The 18458-nt window shown below is 37.5% G+C and overlaps 1 protein-coding gene across 10 annotated transcripts in view; it reads left to right on the top strand.

The window, feature by feature from the left end:
- The window catches only part of skor1a (SKI family transcriptional corepressor 1a), a 23924-nt gene extending 13405 nt beyond the window's left edge, over positions 1-10519 (top strand). For 6 of the 10 annotated variants that reach the window (XM_088075325.1, XM_042491667.2, XM_088075317.1 and 3 more), the window contains 8 exons: positions 936-2700; positions 3290-3380; positions 3487-3540; positions 3719-3781; positions 4773-4847; positions 5859-5933; positions 6523-6588; positions 8934-10519. In XM_088075325.1, the coding sequence (XP_087931451.1) occupies positions 946-2700; positions 3290-3380; positions 3487-3540; positions 3719-3781; positions 4773-4847; positions 5859-5933; positions 6523-6588; positions 8934-9031 (2277 nt within the window). In that variant the 5' untranslated portion in view covers positions 936-945 and the 3' untranslated portion in view covers positions 9032-10519. The remainder of the gene's footprint in view (positions 1-935; positions 2701-3289; positions 3381-3486; positions 3541-3718; positions 3782-4772; positions 4848-5858; positions 5934-6522; positions 6589-8933) is intronic. The other 4 variants (XM_088075344.1, XM_088075334.1, XM_088075343.1 and 1 more) reach the window with 4 other exon arrangements.
- The last annotated feature ends 7939 nt before the right edge of the window (positions 10520-18458 follow it).

Raw genomic sequence — 18458 nt, 5'->3', positions numbered from 1 at the left:
GTGTAATTACCAGGAAAGCAGCTTAGAGTTGTTCTTTTCCTCTCTGCTAAGCGCATTGGCGCAGCTCAGGCTGCATTTTCCTTCTGTCCTTATCCGCGTATAAGGATCTTATGTGACCCCTAAGTAGTTGCCCCATAAGTGACTGAGCCGATTTGGAGATAAGACGAGCAGCAGATCCACCTCCGCGCACAGGAACCCGGATAACCCGAGAGAGGAGGCCGGATACACGGAGGCACAAGCGAATATGAAAATGATTAACAAGACGTCATTTTGATTTCACTTTCCCAATATAATCTCCTGCAAAAAAAAAAAACAAACCAAAAAACAAAAAAACGGATGTTAGTTGTATTTTGTCATTTTCATAAAATTCGGTATTATTGTTATTATTATTATTATTATTATTATTATTATTATTAATTCTAAATACAAATATTTGCAGGCCTACTGCCCCTGCAGTTTCTTAATAATAGCAAAAGCAACTGTTAATATAATTATGATAATTGTCATCTTATTGTCTCTATTTGCCAGATATTGTGGATAAAAAGAAACTGGTTTTTTTTAATCATTTTAGATTTTTTGAAATTCTGTTTTAATATTAATTGTAGTAGTAGTGGTATTAGTAGTAGTAGTAGTAGTAGTAGTAGTAGTAGTAGTAGTAGTATGTCCTGTAAACATCAGTATTTGTAGGCCTTCTACCTTGACAGCTACTAAATTATAGTTATAACAATAGGTATTGATATAATAATAACTGTCATTTTATTATCTCTATTTGCCAGATATTTGGGGGGCATCTTTTTTAGATTTTTGTTTTGTTTTTTATTGTGTGGAATTGTTTTTTAGTGCCATTTTTAAGATGATGCACTGATAATATTGTGCTTTTTGCATCCTGCCAAACACCCCCTCGGGCTCACTCCTGTTTCCTCTCTGACTGACAGGCTTCCAGGGATGGAGTCGATGCCCGGACAGCTTCGAGACGCGGGACGAGACGCCAGCTCTTCCCCCAGTTTAAAGCAGCAGGACGCACCGAGCTTCTCCGGGCCCAGCTCCCTCAAACCAAACCAAGTGAGTGAGACGGCGCTGTACGGGGTGCCCATCGTGTGTCTGGTCATAGACGGTAAGGAGAGACTCTGCCTGGCGCAGATTTCTAACACGCTGCTGAAAAACTACAGCTACAACGAGATACACAACCGCCGCGTCGCTCTTGGCATCACCTGTGTGCAGTGCACCCCCGTGCAGCTGGAGCTCCTGCGGCGCGCCGGGGCCATGCCCATCTCCTCCAGGCGCTGTGGCATGATCACCAAACGGGAGGCTGAGCGGCTCTGTAAGTCCTTCCTGGGGGCGCACAGCCCGCCAAAACTCCCAGAAAATTTCGCATTTGACGTGTCTCATGATTGCGCCTGGGGCTCCAGGGGCAGCTTCATCCCCGCCAGATACAACAGCTCCAGAGCAAAGTGCATCAAGTGCAGCTTTTGCAACATGTATTTCTCCCCGAATAAGTTCATTTTCCACTCTCATCGCACCCCAGACTCCAAGTACCTGCAGCCGGACGCTGCCAACTTCAACTCGTGGAGACGCCACCTGAAACTGACGGACAAAAAGCAATCCGAGGACATTCATCACGCGTGGGAGGATGTAAAGGCCATGTTCAACGGGGGGAGCAGAAAGAGGACTCTGCCCATGAGCGGGTCAGGGGTGTCCTCGTCGATGAAATCACAAGCCTCGTCCACTTTGGCCCAAACCAGCTCCCCTGAGATCCCTCACAAAACTTTACGGTGCGACGAGGATCAGGGAAACAATAGTTTGGCGAGCGGCGCACGGACCTACCCAGTAATCCCGGTGCCCAGCAAGAACTTTAGCATGCTCCAGAAAATCCCCCCACCTCTGTTCCCCCACCACCCGTACGGCTTCCCCAGCTACGGGCTGTGTCAGAAAAAGAGCGACGGTGTGCCCGATGCGAACAAGAACAACGTCTCCGGTGTGTTCTGGCCTGGCGCAAAGGACGCGCTCTACCCTGCCTTCCCCATGTTTTGGCCCACAGCCGGCGGCCTTCCTATGCCGCCCTACCCGGGCTCTCCACCCAAACCTCTCCCAGAGCTGCAAGGCGTCCGGCAGGGAGAGCTCGACCTATCGGACCAAAGCGACCGGGGCGCAAATACACCCAAAGACACCAACCACCTCCCTCACCACCAGCAGGACAGCGGAGAGCGCTGCTCCAGCTCCCAGTCCTCCTCCACAAGGAACGACGAGGACAAATCCGGGGACGAGACCCCTCAGAGGAAGATCAGCTACATCTCGGCCTTCAGACCGGTCGTAAAAGACGCGGAGACCATCGCCAAACTCTACGGTAACCGGGACAGCTACGGCGTGCGCCCTGGCTACCTGTCCCCGGATTTTATCAGCGAGAGCTCCAGTTACAGATCGATATCACCGGACAGGGACAGCGTGGAGGACGACGACGACGACCCGGACGTGGATGTGGAGTCCAACCGGGGTCAAGATGAGGAGGAGACGATCCAAATCTCCCCAGGAGGAGAGCACCGTGACTCCCCTGCGCCGGAGCAGGTATCCTCGGAGGAGAGACAGGAGCAGGCTGATGCGTCCTGCAGTCCCTCAGCAGCAGCAGCATCACCGGAGGACACCGTGCTCACAGGGTCATCAGATGAGGACAGACGGATGCGTAATGGCTCTCCTCTTCATGAAGTAAGATTAGATAAAATGAAACTTTAATGATCCCCGTGGGGAAAGTTGAATTGTCGCAGTTGTGGAGAATATGAAAAGAGCTTTTAGAGGAGAGGAGGCCGATAAAAATGTAATCAAGATCAAGTGGCCTGGAATAAAGATATATAAAATCAAATTAAAGACAGGCATTTTTGCTAATTATTATGGGCGACCTAATGTTTTTTTTGGGGACGGGGGTGAAAGGCCATGCAAGATGAGTAAAGACCGATGATTAACTCCAAAATCAGTGAAAATGAATTTACCCCAAAACCCAGAAAACGGAGCAACATTGGTTTGTGCTAATATATAGCTATTTTCCAGCACGGTAATCAATATACAAAAGCCAAATTTATCCTGATTTACTTTTTATTTGTTCCTATTAAAATATAATTAAACAAAATTATTTTACCACCAAATTAGTGTTTTTGAACCCACCATCTTCACAACAAATTGCAGGGCTGCTGCTTAATTTAGAAGGAAAAAAAAGGGGCCTCCATTATGTGAAGAACTGCAGTAAATGACATGTAATTGGTCCGCGTTATTAAACGCGATTGTCTGCTTCATTTTACAGGTGTACGCTCATGAAAAGGACGGCCACGTGCTCTTGAACGAGCCGTCGTCGTTTGGGTCGAAACACTCGAGCAGCCCCCGCAGATCCAACGGTAATTACTGAAACAGTTTATGGTTTTTGGTTATTCATGCACATTTTGGAGGATTTTGTATCTGCTTTTAATTGAAAATGTTTGTGCTTACTTATTTATGTTTTAGGTGCTCAACACGTGTCTGAAATACGCAACTACCAGGAGCAAAAGGACAGACAAGGTTTTAAATTAGTTTTGTTTTATATTTTATGATTTGAAAATCATAAAAAGCTTAAAAGCTACCTGATTTATCGTTTTTAGCTGCTTTGATTTACTTCCTTGTACGCATTTTACGGTATTTTTGCTATAGAGATGATTTATTTGTGGGTTAAATTATGTGTTTTATTGTTTTTGTGCAGCCGATGGAGCTTTACGCATCGACATCAGCGTGCATGAAAGAGATCTGGAGAACATGGCTAAAGGTAAGAGGCTGTTTTCGGGATCAAAAGGAAATAAAAGCGAGAGAAAATGGTGTAGCAGGTGATATTAATTATCATCAGCAATTATTCCTTGTTTGATTTGTAATGTGCCAGCCTGCAAATATATATTTATGCAGCAGCTAGATACAGCCTGGTCACCATGTTTAATTACGACAGCTATTTATTTGTTATTTTTAAGAGTAAGAAATAAAACGGAATTTAAAAAATAGCCAATTCATTGCTATTAAGTTTATGAATTTTATAAACTCAAATTAAATTGCCAGAGTTGTTTTAATTATCAAAAATAAGATATGTCTGTTATATTAACATTAAAAAGTTAAATTCCACTTCATTTTAAATGCAGCTAAAAGCCCACGGCCTGCTAAAGATGACGTGCCAAAAACCCAATTGTGAATTTACATTTTGTAGGCCTAAAGTGTTTCCATAGTTGTTAAACCACTTAATCACGAGATGTGGGAGTTTTGACTTATTATTGTAAGAGGAAATCGTTTAGAGGCTATTAATATTTTAACGAACAGAGCCATAACCCCGAGGCACGGCAGCTAATTATTTTACAACGCTTGGAAAAACCCTGGGACTCCATTATTATCGTCTCAGGCTCCAGGCAATGCATGGCAATTACTGTGGCAGCGAGTGCGAGGAAAGCGGTGAAATGGTTGTTATCGAGGGTGTAAACGCACCTGAAGTCGGTTTACTGGGCGCACATCAATCTTAATGTGCAGAAATTTAAAAGAGATCATAGTAAATGGAATCAAATTAATGTGATGGGGACAGAGAAGAAAATGTTTTTGCAGATATTTTTGTTATTGGTGGTTCCTTGCATTATGGTGCCTGCCTTCTCTTTGCACCGCACCCCTGCTTGTGATTCAGAAGTCCTGTAAGTGTCACATGTTTCAGTGTTTTAGGGTGAATAATGATGTGTCCTGCACCGATGAAAATGAGTTGATGCATTTTTTGGCTTTTGGCTTTGCAGAGGAATTGCAAAAGCAGCTTGTGGAACAAGTGGAGTTGAGGAAAAAGTTGGAGAGAGAATTTCAGCATTTAAAAGGTAGGACAAAACTGAGTCACAGCCAAGTCACAGCAAAAGAACATTCAAAACCCAGTTTCTTCTTTATCCCATTTCTCCTAGTAATAATGGAGCTCAATTTAACATCAATATAAAATTTTGACCATTTTCTCAGACTTACATTCAGCTCCTTCCTCCTGTGTCAGCCCGTTCCTAATTCAAGATATTGAAATGGTCTTTTTAATCTCTCACTGAAGTTATCTCTATTTGTCTGAAATAATTTGCTGTGAAGATAAGAGTTAGATGAAAAGAAAACCGATCTGCTTATAAATATGCCTGCACAATTTCAGAATTTTGTCTCTGTGATCAGATTCAAGTTTCAAGTGTTAATATTTTATCTATTCTCAGACCTTTTTCACTTCAGAGAAACCTATGAGCACAGCAAAATAACTCCTGCTCCCTTCCAACTCCCAAGTTTTAGCAACTTCAGTAAACCAGGTTTACTGCGCTTTATTTTTGCACTCTGCTGGTTGTATACCAGTCAATCATGTTTGCATTTTCTTAAACATGTTAGCAAAACAGAACTCACAGATCTCCCAACGTCGCCACTGGCAAAATCCTCTTTGTCACGATCAAGTTAGGTCAGACTAACTTGATTTTACTGAAGTTGCTAACATTTCACTCCTCATTTTTAAGTTGCATCAACTTCACAAAATTAAGATATTCAGATACATTTCAAGTACTTAGATATAAAGCAAACATAAATGAAGATTTATAGTTAGATTTACTCTTTCAAGCCAATCTGATTCTAAGATTATTTTAACCAATATCAACTTGTCAGATTTTACAGTGTTTCTGATGAGATAAAGAAAAGACTGTGATTAGCAACATTTTGCTGTGAGAGATCTGTTTTGTTTGGATCTGTGCTTGCAGCCTCGATGTTAGTGGAGAAGAGCCAGTTGTATTGTGTCCTTTGCATCCAGGAATGTGTCTTTAAATTACCCCCACAATGTCAGAGAGTTTCCATCTGACGTGGCCTTCGGTACTCTTCAGATAATTTTCAGGATCAAATGAAGCGTGAGCTGTCCTACAGAGAGGAAATGGTCCAGCAGCTGCAGATTGTTCGAGGTTGGTCTCTCTCTCTCTTGTGCCTCCGTAGATTATGACTGTAAAGCGGATGTAGATCAATGCTCTTTAAGTTTATAGGAAAAATAGCCACACACACACACAAAGTGTTTAAGTAACATAGGCCGTATCAATCAATCTGAACCAACTAGCCTCACAAAAGAAAGGAAAAGTGACACTTGCATATTGAAATATTGGCGGTTTGTGTCCAGCCTTTTTCCTGTAAACTCCATCTTTTTTCCTCCTGTAGTTGAGTAAATTATAATATATCAGAGGGTGTAACTGAAACCACGTTGTTTTGTTTGCAAAGGTTATTTTCTCCTAAATCATGCTCTGGAAAATTGAATGGACAGACCATTATGTAGTGCTGTATCGGTTACATGCAGTAGACAGCAACTAATGCCACCGTTAAAGGATTGGTTTAATGTTACAGTTGTTTAAATACAGGGTTCAAGTACACAGAGGGGTCACTCTAAATACCATAGGGGCAAACAGCATACATTACACTCCTCAGATGCTACGCAGCAGCTCACATCTTCTTTTTTAAATTCATTTTTATTCCTTTTTTGACCATTTTTTTATTTTTGGATAGACACTTTGTGCAGCGAGTTGGACCAAGAGAGAAAGGCTCGTTATGCAATACAGCAGAAGCTAAAAGGTAAATTTATCTGGTCCAAAACAGGAACATGAATACATGTCATTTTGTGCCCACAAGCATAAATATGCAAGTGCTACTTTTTTTTATTAAACATCTCCTGTGATCAGTGTCATCAATATTTACAATGAGACACCATTAAAGGATATGTTTGCATTTGTTAAAGGCTTAAAACAACACATGCACATATGTGTGTTTATAATCACAGTTGTTTTAATTGTTCTTCCTGTCCATTCTGACTATTAAAACATCCCTTAATTGTAAGTGATGAGAAAATCCACAGTCCTTGTTCTGTTCAAAGCACTATTCAGAAAAAAGTCGAATCAAGTGACTATATTTTTTAAAAAAAAACAAAACACAGAAGTAGCAGAGGATTTTTGTTTTGAAAATATTAATTAGATTGACATTATAAATTGATGGTGAAAATGCACAACTGCTGCATAAAAATTTACCAGAATGCAGGAAATTAAGTGTTTCAAAAATTTCCAGCCAAAACCCCCATTTCATATTGGTTACCCCACAACGTTGAATCAAAACCTGCACCCTTGGTCCAAAGGTGTGCTTGTGTGCACATAAAAAACTTACTGGAAACATGGATAATTAAAAAGAAGAAAAAAATAGGCTTTGCAAGAGTGTTTTTAAACTCAGCAAAAAGCAAGATGCAGCAAAGTGCAATGGAAAGAATAAATCAATAAGTTAAAAGTCCACTAAAGAGACTAAAAATGGCATCAGATGAAAACATCACTTATGTGGAGCGACGCGGAGAGTGCAACCTTCCTCTCTAATTTATTCATGAAACAAACATAAATACCATACTTGCAGCAAATTCTCCGCATGGTTTTCCAATGTTCCAGTTTTGAGTGTCACTCTTTTAATTACATCATCCTGTTGCGCCTTCTTCCTCTCTAATGGTTTATTGGCATCCCACTGGAGATAAGCATCACCAGCTGATTATCTCTGATAAACAGACTTCTAATTTTCATTTATATTTACCATTTTTCTGAAATTCTGCTGAAATGTGCACTACATTTTGATTAACCTTAGCTAAAGATATCGCAAAAAGGAAATCTTGTGTTAAAAAAACATTAAGTTGAATATATGTGTGACTCATTTTGCCAAAGACTCCAGTTAACATCAGCTGTTTTTATACAGAATAAGGACTGTGGATTTCGTCCTTCATGCCTTACACTGAAATCATGTTTAATAATAGATCTCTTTATGACTGGTATAGATCAACACATTCTCACTCCCAATTTGCCAAATACTGGCGCTTGGTGAGTGGGCGTACAGGTTAAACTGTGACAGAGGTACCCCTCCGGCATCAGTTTTGGACACTCAGGGACCGCTTGTCAATATATGCTTGTTATATGAGTTGTGTCTTTTCAAAATAAATGTGCTTTTTCTCAGGAAATGTGAAATTTTAGCTCTTTAAGTGCAAACTGTCTGTCTTAACTTAGAACGGAAGGAAGGAACTTTGTTTTTAGGTTTACTTTCTCAAGTTTAGGCAACAAAAGTACATGGTTACATTTAGAAAAAAACATCGTGGTTTTGGCCAAAACTAAGTTTCTTGCTAATGTAATGGAACGTCATGTAACAAACATCACATACGTCACGTGTCACATCACAAGCATAGTATGCCACATATATAAGCCCACTACAAAGTTATTAAAATAACTCAGCTGACTTTTGGTTTCTCACAGGACACAAACAGCCAAAGGTCATCCACCTCCCGTCATGCCTGCCCTATAAGGACTTTCTCACATTTTATACTATTGTAGTTTCCCGCAGCATCGCTATTTGCTCTTTTTAACAGATTTTTTTTTTTTTTTTTTAATAAATCAAGTCGTTGTTTTCTTTGTGCAGCACTTCAATTGGCTGTTAAACACTACAGGTATGTCACCACTAAAATAAGACAAATTACTCTGTCACGGCAACAGATCTGAATAAAACTGACGCAGTAAAAACGCCATCAAGCGTTTTCTAAAAGTACTTTTTTTAAGTCGAGCCCTCGGCCGTTGGTTCAGAATCATCTTTGCTGGTGCATCTCACGCCACAGCTCAAGGGTGCATCAGTGCGTCTGTATCTGACGTCGAGGGCCAGTGACCAAGTGTCAGTTTTTGACAAGCTGGGAGTGAGACTGGGTTATAGAGACAGGAGGAACAGTTACAACCACTAAAACTGTTTTAATGCACAAATCTGCATGTGAGTTCTGTTTTAAGGCAGACTTAATAAAATGTGACCCCATCCTTTAACATTAGTTTAATAAACAGCTTTCACCTGTGAACTGAACAATAATCAGTGTGAGTGTTTGTCTGCATGTTCTCACTGATGGACTCGTTCCTCCCCAGAAGCTCATGATGCCCTTCACCATTTCTCCTGCAAGATGCTCACCCCTCGCCAGTGCACCGGAGCCTGCACCTTCAAACCTCCGCTGCTGCCTCCCTAGTGCCCGGCACGACCCCCGCACCTGACCTCAGCACAGCCAAAAAAATAAAAAACACACACAGGTCCGCCTCAACAGCTCTCATGTGTTCACCTCCCACCTGTAAGGATTACCAACCTGCTGTAGATACACTGATTTTAGCACTTGATGAAGACTCGGAGAAGGTTTCGACCTCTCCTCCCCAAAAACTGAACTCTGGAGTAAAAGAGATTTTAATTTCTTTTTGTTGTGAGTCAAAGGATTGTTGATCTGAAGCTCAAACCAAGGAGTGTCTCTGAATCAAACTGCTCTTTAGCTACTCTGAGAATTAAAAAAAACAACACTATATACATATACATATAAATATATATCACGTGACGATGTGCAATGGCTCGTATAATTGTGATATTAATTTTAAAATCTCATTATTTAGCTTTTGTTGCTTGTTTGAATGTCTTGCGTTTTTATTTGTTATTTATCTTTATTTATTGTTTAGATTATTTGTATCACTGTATATGTTGTTGAGCACTTTAAATGGGCAACATTTCTAAATTTGACCATGCCGTCCGATACCAAATTCTTTTTATCAAATTATGTTTAAAGAAGAGTACATTATTGTGAGCACTTAGTTCGACAGCTGTTCAGTTTTTACACCAAACAATAAAAGATTTTCTGTCAAACTTTTAAGAAGTGATAATAAGCCTTCTGAAACCTGGGCTAATTGCTGATTTAAACTATTCATAAAAATATGGGAAGAAGGCTTTAAGCAATTCAACAAGACATGGTCCAAAAATTTACAAGAAATTAGTTATAAGTTACAAAAAAGAAACCCTGAAAACAAGCACAAAAAGAGAAAAGTGAAAAGCAAAAACAAACAAGAAAATGACCCCAAAAATTCCTGAAATTAAAAAAAAAAAAGTTTTTATTTATGTAACACTATTTAAAATATTTAATCATAATAATCATAAATACAGTTTTTGAACACCCCTCACATTTTTTTTAAACAAATTTTCAGGTCATTTTCTTGTCACCGTTTACTGATTTCTCTCAATTTTGGGGACATTTCTTGTCAAGTTGTTCATTTCCTTTTCCCCATATTTTTGAAGGAAATCAAACCAGTTTGCTCAGGTTTCAAAACTGTTACACAGCTTGTAAAAGGCATCTGAATGCAAAAGAAGATGATCCAGGCTTCAAGGGTTAAAAAGAAACAATCTTGAGCCATTTATAAATATCATGTACAGTTAAGACTATTTTAACACAAATTTGATCCCATAATTTTCTCTGTTTCAGGGTTTTTTCTATTATTACGTGCATCTGTGAGACAAAACCAAAACCTTTCCCTCCTGTTCATCTGATTTTTATAAGAGGAAAACACTGTATGAAGTGTGTGTGTAATCTGCCACTCACACAGCTGCATTTTATTTCTCTCATTTGTTATTTCTGACACAATCGACCCATCATTTCCCCATTTATGTATGTACCCATGTCAATATTAATAAAATGTGAAAGCCACTTTCTGCTTTACTTTTTGTTTGTTTCTCTCTCTGGTGTGAGTCTGACACCTACTGGCCTCTGCACAGAAGAGCTCCTCGTGAGACGGATCATATTTCCTCTTATTGTATTTGAGTTCAACATGATCTCTTTCATTAGGCGGCTACATCGGTGCATGACATGTCCAGTCAACTTATAATGTTTGACGTGGAGTCAGGGGAGCAGGCTGATCTAATAGTGAAATCTAATTCTTCTGATGGGAGGACTAATAGATATTGATTACACGGCTCTCGCTCCCTGGATGCCTCATACTGAGACAGATACTCGCATAATGTCACTGACACACAATGAATGTTAATTTTCTGTGAGGGTAATTGCCCTCCGTGGCAAAGCCGGTTCCCTTTGAATACTAACAAGGCCTGCGAGGATGAACTGATCTGAACTAGTGTGGGAATGATCCGCTGCTTTCACGTGTTTTCATTTAGCTGTTTAACATTAAGAAATATTGATTAAGGTTGATGTGTGATGACAAGCATGGGTGAATTATGTGTCAATGGGGCCCTAAAAAAAGACTCAGAGAGACTGAAAACGACTTCAAACGACACAGTCACATTTGTGTCTGTTTTCTTTTGTGTCTCATTGTAGTCATTTTCCATCTGTTTGTGGTGGTTTTGCATCTCTCAGTAGTTGTTTGGTGACTTTTTTAGTGGTTGTTTTCTCCTTGTGGTCATTTGTGCATTTGTTTTATATCTCTTTGTGGTGGTTTTGCATCTTTTAGCAGTTGTCTGACTTCTTTTGTAGTCATGTTGTGGATTCTTTGTGTCTGATTTGAGTAGCTTTGCTTCTTTTTGTGGTAATTTAACATTCCTTTGTGATCATTTTTTGTCTCATTGTGGTCATTTTTGCTTTGTTTTGTTTCTTTTTGTTATTAATTTGCATCTTTTGTGTAGGTTTCTGTGTCTGGGGAGTTTTTTGTGTCTCTTTGTGGATGCTTTGTGTCTGTTTCTGGTCATTTTGAGTTCTTTGTGATGGTTTTGTGTCTCTTTATGGTATTTTCATATGTCTTTGTGGGCATTTTGTGTCTCTGTAGTGGTTTTGTTTCTCTTGGTGGACTTTTTGTGTGTCTTTGTAGTCATAATGCATCTCTTTCAAGTCATTTTGTGTATATTTGTGGATGCTTTGTGTCTATTTTTAGTAGTTTTGCTCCTTTTTGTTTTGCGTTCTTGTGTGGCTGCATGTTTGTACAGTTGTTTTGCATCTCTATGTGTTGGTTGTCTGTCTGTGGTCTTTATGTGTGGTCTTTATGTGTCTCTTTGTTGTCATTTTGCTTCTTTGCACAGTTGTTTTGTGTCTATTTCCAGTTGTTTTACGTCTCTTTGTGGTTGTTTTGTATTCTTTGTGATGGTTTATTGTTTCTTTGTAGGCATTTTGCATCTCTTTATGGTGGTCTTGCATCTCCTATGGGACGTTTTGTCTTTTTGGGGTTTTTTTTGTCTATTTGTGTGTCTCTTTTTAGTAGTTTTGCTTCTTTTTGTTGCTGTTTTGCATCTTTGGTGGTTTTGTTTTTCTTTGTGGTTGTTTTGCATCTCTGTAGTCATTTTGTATCTTTTTATGTGTGGTTTGCATCACTTTATACTTGTTTAGCTTCTTTTATCAGTCCTTAGCATCTCCTTGTATTCATCTGGTGTTTATATGGATGCTGTGTGCTTCTTCTTAGTAGTTCTGTTTCTCTTACTGCTTGTTTTTATTTTTTATGTGATGATTTTGCATCTTGTTGTGGTGGTGGTGTTGTAACTCTTTGTGATGGTTTCTCCCCTCTTTTTTAGTTGATGTGCCTCTTAACATGGGCCCAGGAGGTGTGTGCAGTCGGTGTGTCCATGGTGACACTGGAAAATACAGGACAATAAGTCTCCTTTACAAGGTGAGTTCAGGCTTTTTTAAAAACCCAAGTTGAATTGTAAAGTGAGGACAGAAGGCCTTAAAGCTGCTGACTAGTAGCATGATAAATTATTTCATGATAATTTCATAATTAAGCAACTTTAATATTTGAAGTGGGACTTTAGGCACTAATTTAAAATGTGCCCTGTGTTCCCATAGTGCTCCACGGTGCATGTTCATATCTGAAAAACAAATATATTGACTAAATAAATAAGTAATGAATTAAAGAAACTAAGAATATACACAATATCATCTATACTTTCTTGTCTTGTTGATCATTTCTTATAACCAACAAAAAAATGCCACCACACACTCATACACACATTTGATATTATTTTCAGTGTATATTGTTTAAGGTTTTGCAATATGACGATAAATACTGTAGGTAAATAGAAATATATAGAGCTGTCATACTTCTCTTGCACACAGTAATTTATATTGTGGAAAATGCTGCAGGCCAATAGTCAGGACTGCTTTATTGCAATATTGGATGTTTATGTGATATTTGCATCAGTGTGATGAAGTACCTTTATTTATCGTACATTTAATTTGCTGAAGTAGTAGTAGAAGTAGAAGTCAAGCATTCAAAATTTAATTTGAGTAAAAGTATGGGCAATAAAATAGACAAAAGTCACAGTATTTTTTGCCCCCTGTGTGATATTTAATTATACATTTAGGATATTATTGATGCATTAACCATATCAACAGCATTTTAATGCTGTAACTGTCAAGACTGAGCTGATGCAACTACTTTATATTGTTTGAGTAATTCAGTATACAACAATGCATCCTATTTTCTGAACTGATTATATGTTTTGAATCTAGAACCAAAATTTGAAAAGTAAATAGTAACTTGAGCTTTAAAATTGACGAACTGGTGTGGAAAGTGTAATATTTCTATATGAAATGCAATGGTCATGATTTATAAAGTAACAGAAAATGGAAATGCATAAGTGAAGTACAAGTACCTCAAAAATACTCTGAATGTCTTTCCACCCTGAGGATAACTCACCTTTTATCCATTTATTATGTCAATAAATGGTTTAATATTCTATATCATGGTACATATAGAGACAAATTTATTGATATCATAATATATAATTACATATAGAGTACTACACCAGAGGATTTTATCCATATCGCTCTCTCCTAGTATTGTTTTACATGTTCTTAAACATGTTAGTATTTCCTGCTCCACAGTGAGTGCATTTACACAAGCTAACATTAAATCCATACACTGTAATATCAAACATTTTAACAGAGGAGCATATTGTCTCACAGGATTTGCAGTGTTTGTATAAACACGTGTGGTCAGCGGACACCTGTCCCATCACTGCCCATCAACAATACAGCAGATGGCGGTGATGCATAATGATATACTAAAACCTCTGTCTGGTTTATGAAACAAGCAGCACAACTAGTTTGTCAATAGATTCTTTGTATGAACCTCCAGGGAAAGAGCATTTTCTGATAATGGATTTGGGCATAAAGCCTAATGTGTTTGGTTTGATACAGATTTTTTGTTTGGTATGGAAGTATAAAAGCATTATCCAGAGCAGAGATGTCTGCAGAGGAACAAAAAGGCCACAGGCTGTAATTCAGGACAAACCACTGTGAAGGACCTGAGAGTTCACTTCATGTTATTTTGGATTCATTTGAAATGAGAGGGCGCCACCTACTGGCTTTATTAAATCCCTCAGCAGGCTGTGAGTTTCTGCTGTCAGTCTTTTTCTTTGGACAGCTTTGTTGTGTCTCATTTAGACCTTTTTCTGACTGTACTTCAGTCATTTATTCAAACCTTTATTTAAGATTTGGGAAATCAACTGAGACAACTCATTTTCAATGATACGGAGCATGAACAAAGATATTATAAACAATTAAGCAAACAAGTAACAGTGAAAATCTAAATAAATCACACAAAACAACAACAAACAATAATAGCTAAACATTTAAATACATAATAATAAACATATTATGGTGTAGAAGTAAAAACATTTACACTCCATTAAAACAAGATCTGAAAAAAGGCATTTAAACAGTTGTAATGGTGGAAAAGTGTTCAAGTCTAAGTTTATTTTTCAGATTATTCCATGTATAAGGTGTACTTCTGACTGAGGGAATGTTGATCAACAAGTTATTCTGTGATCGAGTACCAAGATTTTGTGAGTTCAGAGTTAAAAGGGATAAAATATAGGATGTTTTAAAGCTTTGAAAAAGATGCTTCCACCTCATATTTATTGATAGTATAGAAAAGGCAACAGCACCAAATTAAATCCCCAAGTGACAAAAGTCTTCGACACCTTTCAGGGTTTTATTACCAGAATTTTAGAAATACTGTAAAACATCAAATAAAAGCCTAGTCCGATTTAGACACCCAGTCTCTTTTACTATCCCGGTGTGGCTGCACAATTCGATAAATGCCTGTTTCCATTCTTTGGATGCATAAATTCAGGTTTTTGGCTACCTGCTGGAGTTAATGTTAGTTAGCTGCTTAGATCACGTTTACAAATATGTACATGTGATCAAACGTTTGTAAATATGGACATGCTACACACATCGTACGCTTGGTGAGATTCTCACAATTTAACAATTCAGTTAATTTTACTGGCACCATGAGCACCAAAGAAGACAATATTATCAGCATAGTAAACAAGACAAAGACACACACACACACACACACACACACACAAAGAGATAAAAGCAAAAGGAAAAAAGTCTAGTGAATCACATTCAAAATTATATATTCTGAATTATTTTACAGAATTATTATTATTTTTGAGATTTTTTTTTTCAGGTATTTTTTTCTCACTTTGTTCTATTATTATTATTATTATTATTATTTTTATTATTATTATTATTATTATTATTATTATTATTATTATTATTATTATTATTATTATTATCGTCATCATCATTTATGTTTTTGTTTTTTTTAATTTAGTCCATTTTCTTGTACTGGGGTTATGTTCCTTTTGTTGCTTATTACCTTCTTCCCATGCTTTTGAAAAGAAAGAAAGACAATTTGCCCAGGTTTCAAAGGGTTAAATAAATAAATTGATTGTATTTCCAATCTTTACTGAGCAACAGTTTTAAAGGAAATAAAAGCCTGTCTTACACAGACTCCTATCCCAAATTTAAGCCTGTTGAGGTCAATGATTTATGCAAATGATAGCCTCCACTACTGATTGAAATTTTACGGTACAAATCAAAGTTGCAAATAATAATTGAGCTTTCCCAGACCATGAAAATACCTTATTGGAATTCTTACTTTGGTCGGTTTTGCCCTTTAAGAGCACAGCAGACAGTTCAGCTCACCGCAAATATTTCTGAACTCCTTCCTTTTGATATGATTATTATGATTATCTTGGTGATACCAGAACTTTCATTTCTCTGCTTCACTGCCAACTTATTTATGATAATAATGTAAAAAGAAAAGGAAAATAAGGGTGAGGTTGTATTTGTAAGTTATGATTCAAAATCTGAGTCATCAGTAATAAATATGATAAAATGATCCACCTCCCCGGTTTGAACACAGTCTTTGTGTTTGTAAGATTTTAACGATTAGACTTATTTAAACAATTCAAGTTAAGAGTTGTTGAGTCAGCTGGTATTAAATTACATGAAAATAAAACATGAATGTAAGTCTGATACTCTGGTTCCTGGGAAATTCTTCTATGATCTCTGTGAAGGTCAGAGGTCACAGGCACCGTATTAATTAAACCCAAGAGATTCACATGGATTTAACATACAGAATTTGATGTGATACCATTAAATCTGTGCTATAACAGAAAAAAAACAAAGATTATCAAAGAAATCTGCTCAAAATCTGAACATTTCACAACAAATCTTCAAAGCTGCTGCACATCAGCCTTTGAGATGCATCTCTCTCTTCAATTATTGTGTTTCCAAACACATTTAAGGCTCAAACAGACACTTATTATAAATACTTGAGATGAAGTGTATTAGCTGTATCTTGTAAACTATGCAAATGTTGATTAATTCTCATGTTTCTCCTAATCAGAAACTATGAGTACTCATTGTTAGACATTTCCATAATTTGTACAGTTATTGGTGCTAAACCACTTTGAATACAGTGAATTTTAAACTCTGTTAACCAAGTAAGTGCAGAATGTGTGTAATTTAACCATATAAATTAATAATACAGATTGGAAGGATTTTTTTTTTTGTCACAGGCATATTTTGAGAGTACTGTGACTCTATACAGATATCAAATTAGAAAATTACTTTTATAGACTTTTTTTGTGATAAAAAAATCAATGACTGTCAAACTTCATTTTTACAGCACTCGCCCAGCGTTGTATAAAAGACGGGAGTCACGTTGGTTCTGGTGTAACAGGATTAGTTTTCCGGTTACTAAAAGCTGCAAAGGTCTTAATACAATGTAACTGTTCCCATGAAACAGGATTGTTCTCATTCTTAATACAAAAGATAGACATACTGGAAAGTGATGCAAAAAATGTATTTAAGGATCAGTTAGCCCAAATTACAAAAGATAAAAGATAAAAAAGAGGACATTTATTTGGTTTTTTCTGTTTAGGTTTTGAGATTCTGCCCTCTGAGACTTTCCTGTCTCCATCCATAAGTGGAGGTGACTGGAATTGTATTTGTGGAGCTCACAGCACTGAAAAAATGTACAATTTAACAAACGTCTTTTTCCAGGAACAATATCCCCGTTAAATACAGACTTCTTTTTCAGTATTTCTTCCATAGTTCGACAGAAAACTGTTTAAAGAGGTATTTGGCTTAAGCAGAGTAACCTGTTTCTGTTTTTGTTGCTTTTGTTGCAACAAACTGCAATACTGCAATAATTGGGGCAATATTTCAACCTCAACATTTCCCTGTTATTCAATGTGTGATATTCTTCCAACTCTTGACTGTAGACTATATTTAACATGTGTCACATATTATATATATTGTTATTGTTACTATTTATATATCTGTTGTTCATTTCTATTTTTATATTTTGAACTTGCATACTAGTTGTATACATTGCATTGTAGCATAGGGCATAGTTTTATATTTTACACACTCAGCACATTATACATATTTATACATTTAAATATTCACATGCTAGTGCTAACTTTCTATTACTTTATTTCTTTATAATTATATTTTGCATGCTCAGCATATGCAGTACATTCTTCTGTTTTTAAGTGTTTACATACTATTGCTAATTGTTTACTACTGTATTTTTTATGTTATACTTTTATACACTTGTACTGCTACTTATTTTTTCTGTGCTGGTATTAGAGCAACTGTAACAAACCACAGTTACTCCCCGGGGATCAATAAGGAATTTCTGATTCTGATTGTGAAAATTCTGGCCGGGTTAAAGCTGCTGGTTAGTTTTCCTCCAAAACCAGTAAACTGAAGGACAATAAAGACTGTTTTCTTAATGCAAGTCTATGACAAATACAGTATTTTATAGTGTTTTTCCATTGGAAAAAAAAGGCAAAGAAAAGTGGATGGACTGTATTCTGATCTTTTGGACTGTAATGATTTTAGATTACCAGTGAGGTTAAAGGCTGGGTGGAGGAATAGGAATGATTTAAGCCACATAGCAGACTGATCTGGTCCAGATGTGCTTTCCACTTGGCACCGCTGGCCTTTACTCAGCACTGGCACGGGGAATATGAGCCGAGCACGTTGAGGTGTGGCACTGATGGTACGGTTACTGTAAGATGGCAAAGATATTGATGTTCTGATGATATTTGAAACTGTTTGGTCAACATTGTTATGGCTGGAGATGACCTGCATTTTTGGCTAATAAAGGGGATTCCCAGTGGGACAGAATTATTCAGGAGAATTTGAAAAACAAAAGTCTGTCTTGGACACTGAGATACTTTGTGTGGAGAAAACATTTTATGACTTTAATGACTAAGTATGATCATGGTCAGCAATTTGCAGGCTTATTTTCAACAAATGTGAGTGTGCTGCATGTTGGCTGTTTGTATGCGGGTGTCCATTTTATTCTATACTAATTAAGATAAGTGATAAGGTT

The sequence above is a fragment of the Plectropomus leopardus genome, chromosome 1 (genome assembly GCF_026936395.1).
Source record: "Plectropomus leopardus strain MGB_pleo_1.0 chromosome 1, ASM2693639v1, whole genome shotgun sequence".
NCBI lineage: Eukaryota > Metazoa > Chordata > Actinopteri > Perciformes > Serranidae > Plectropomus > Plectropomus leopardus.
This window is presented reverse-complemented; position numbering and strand designations above follow the sequence as displayed.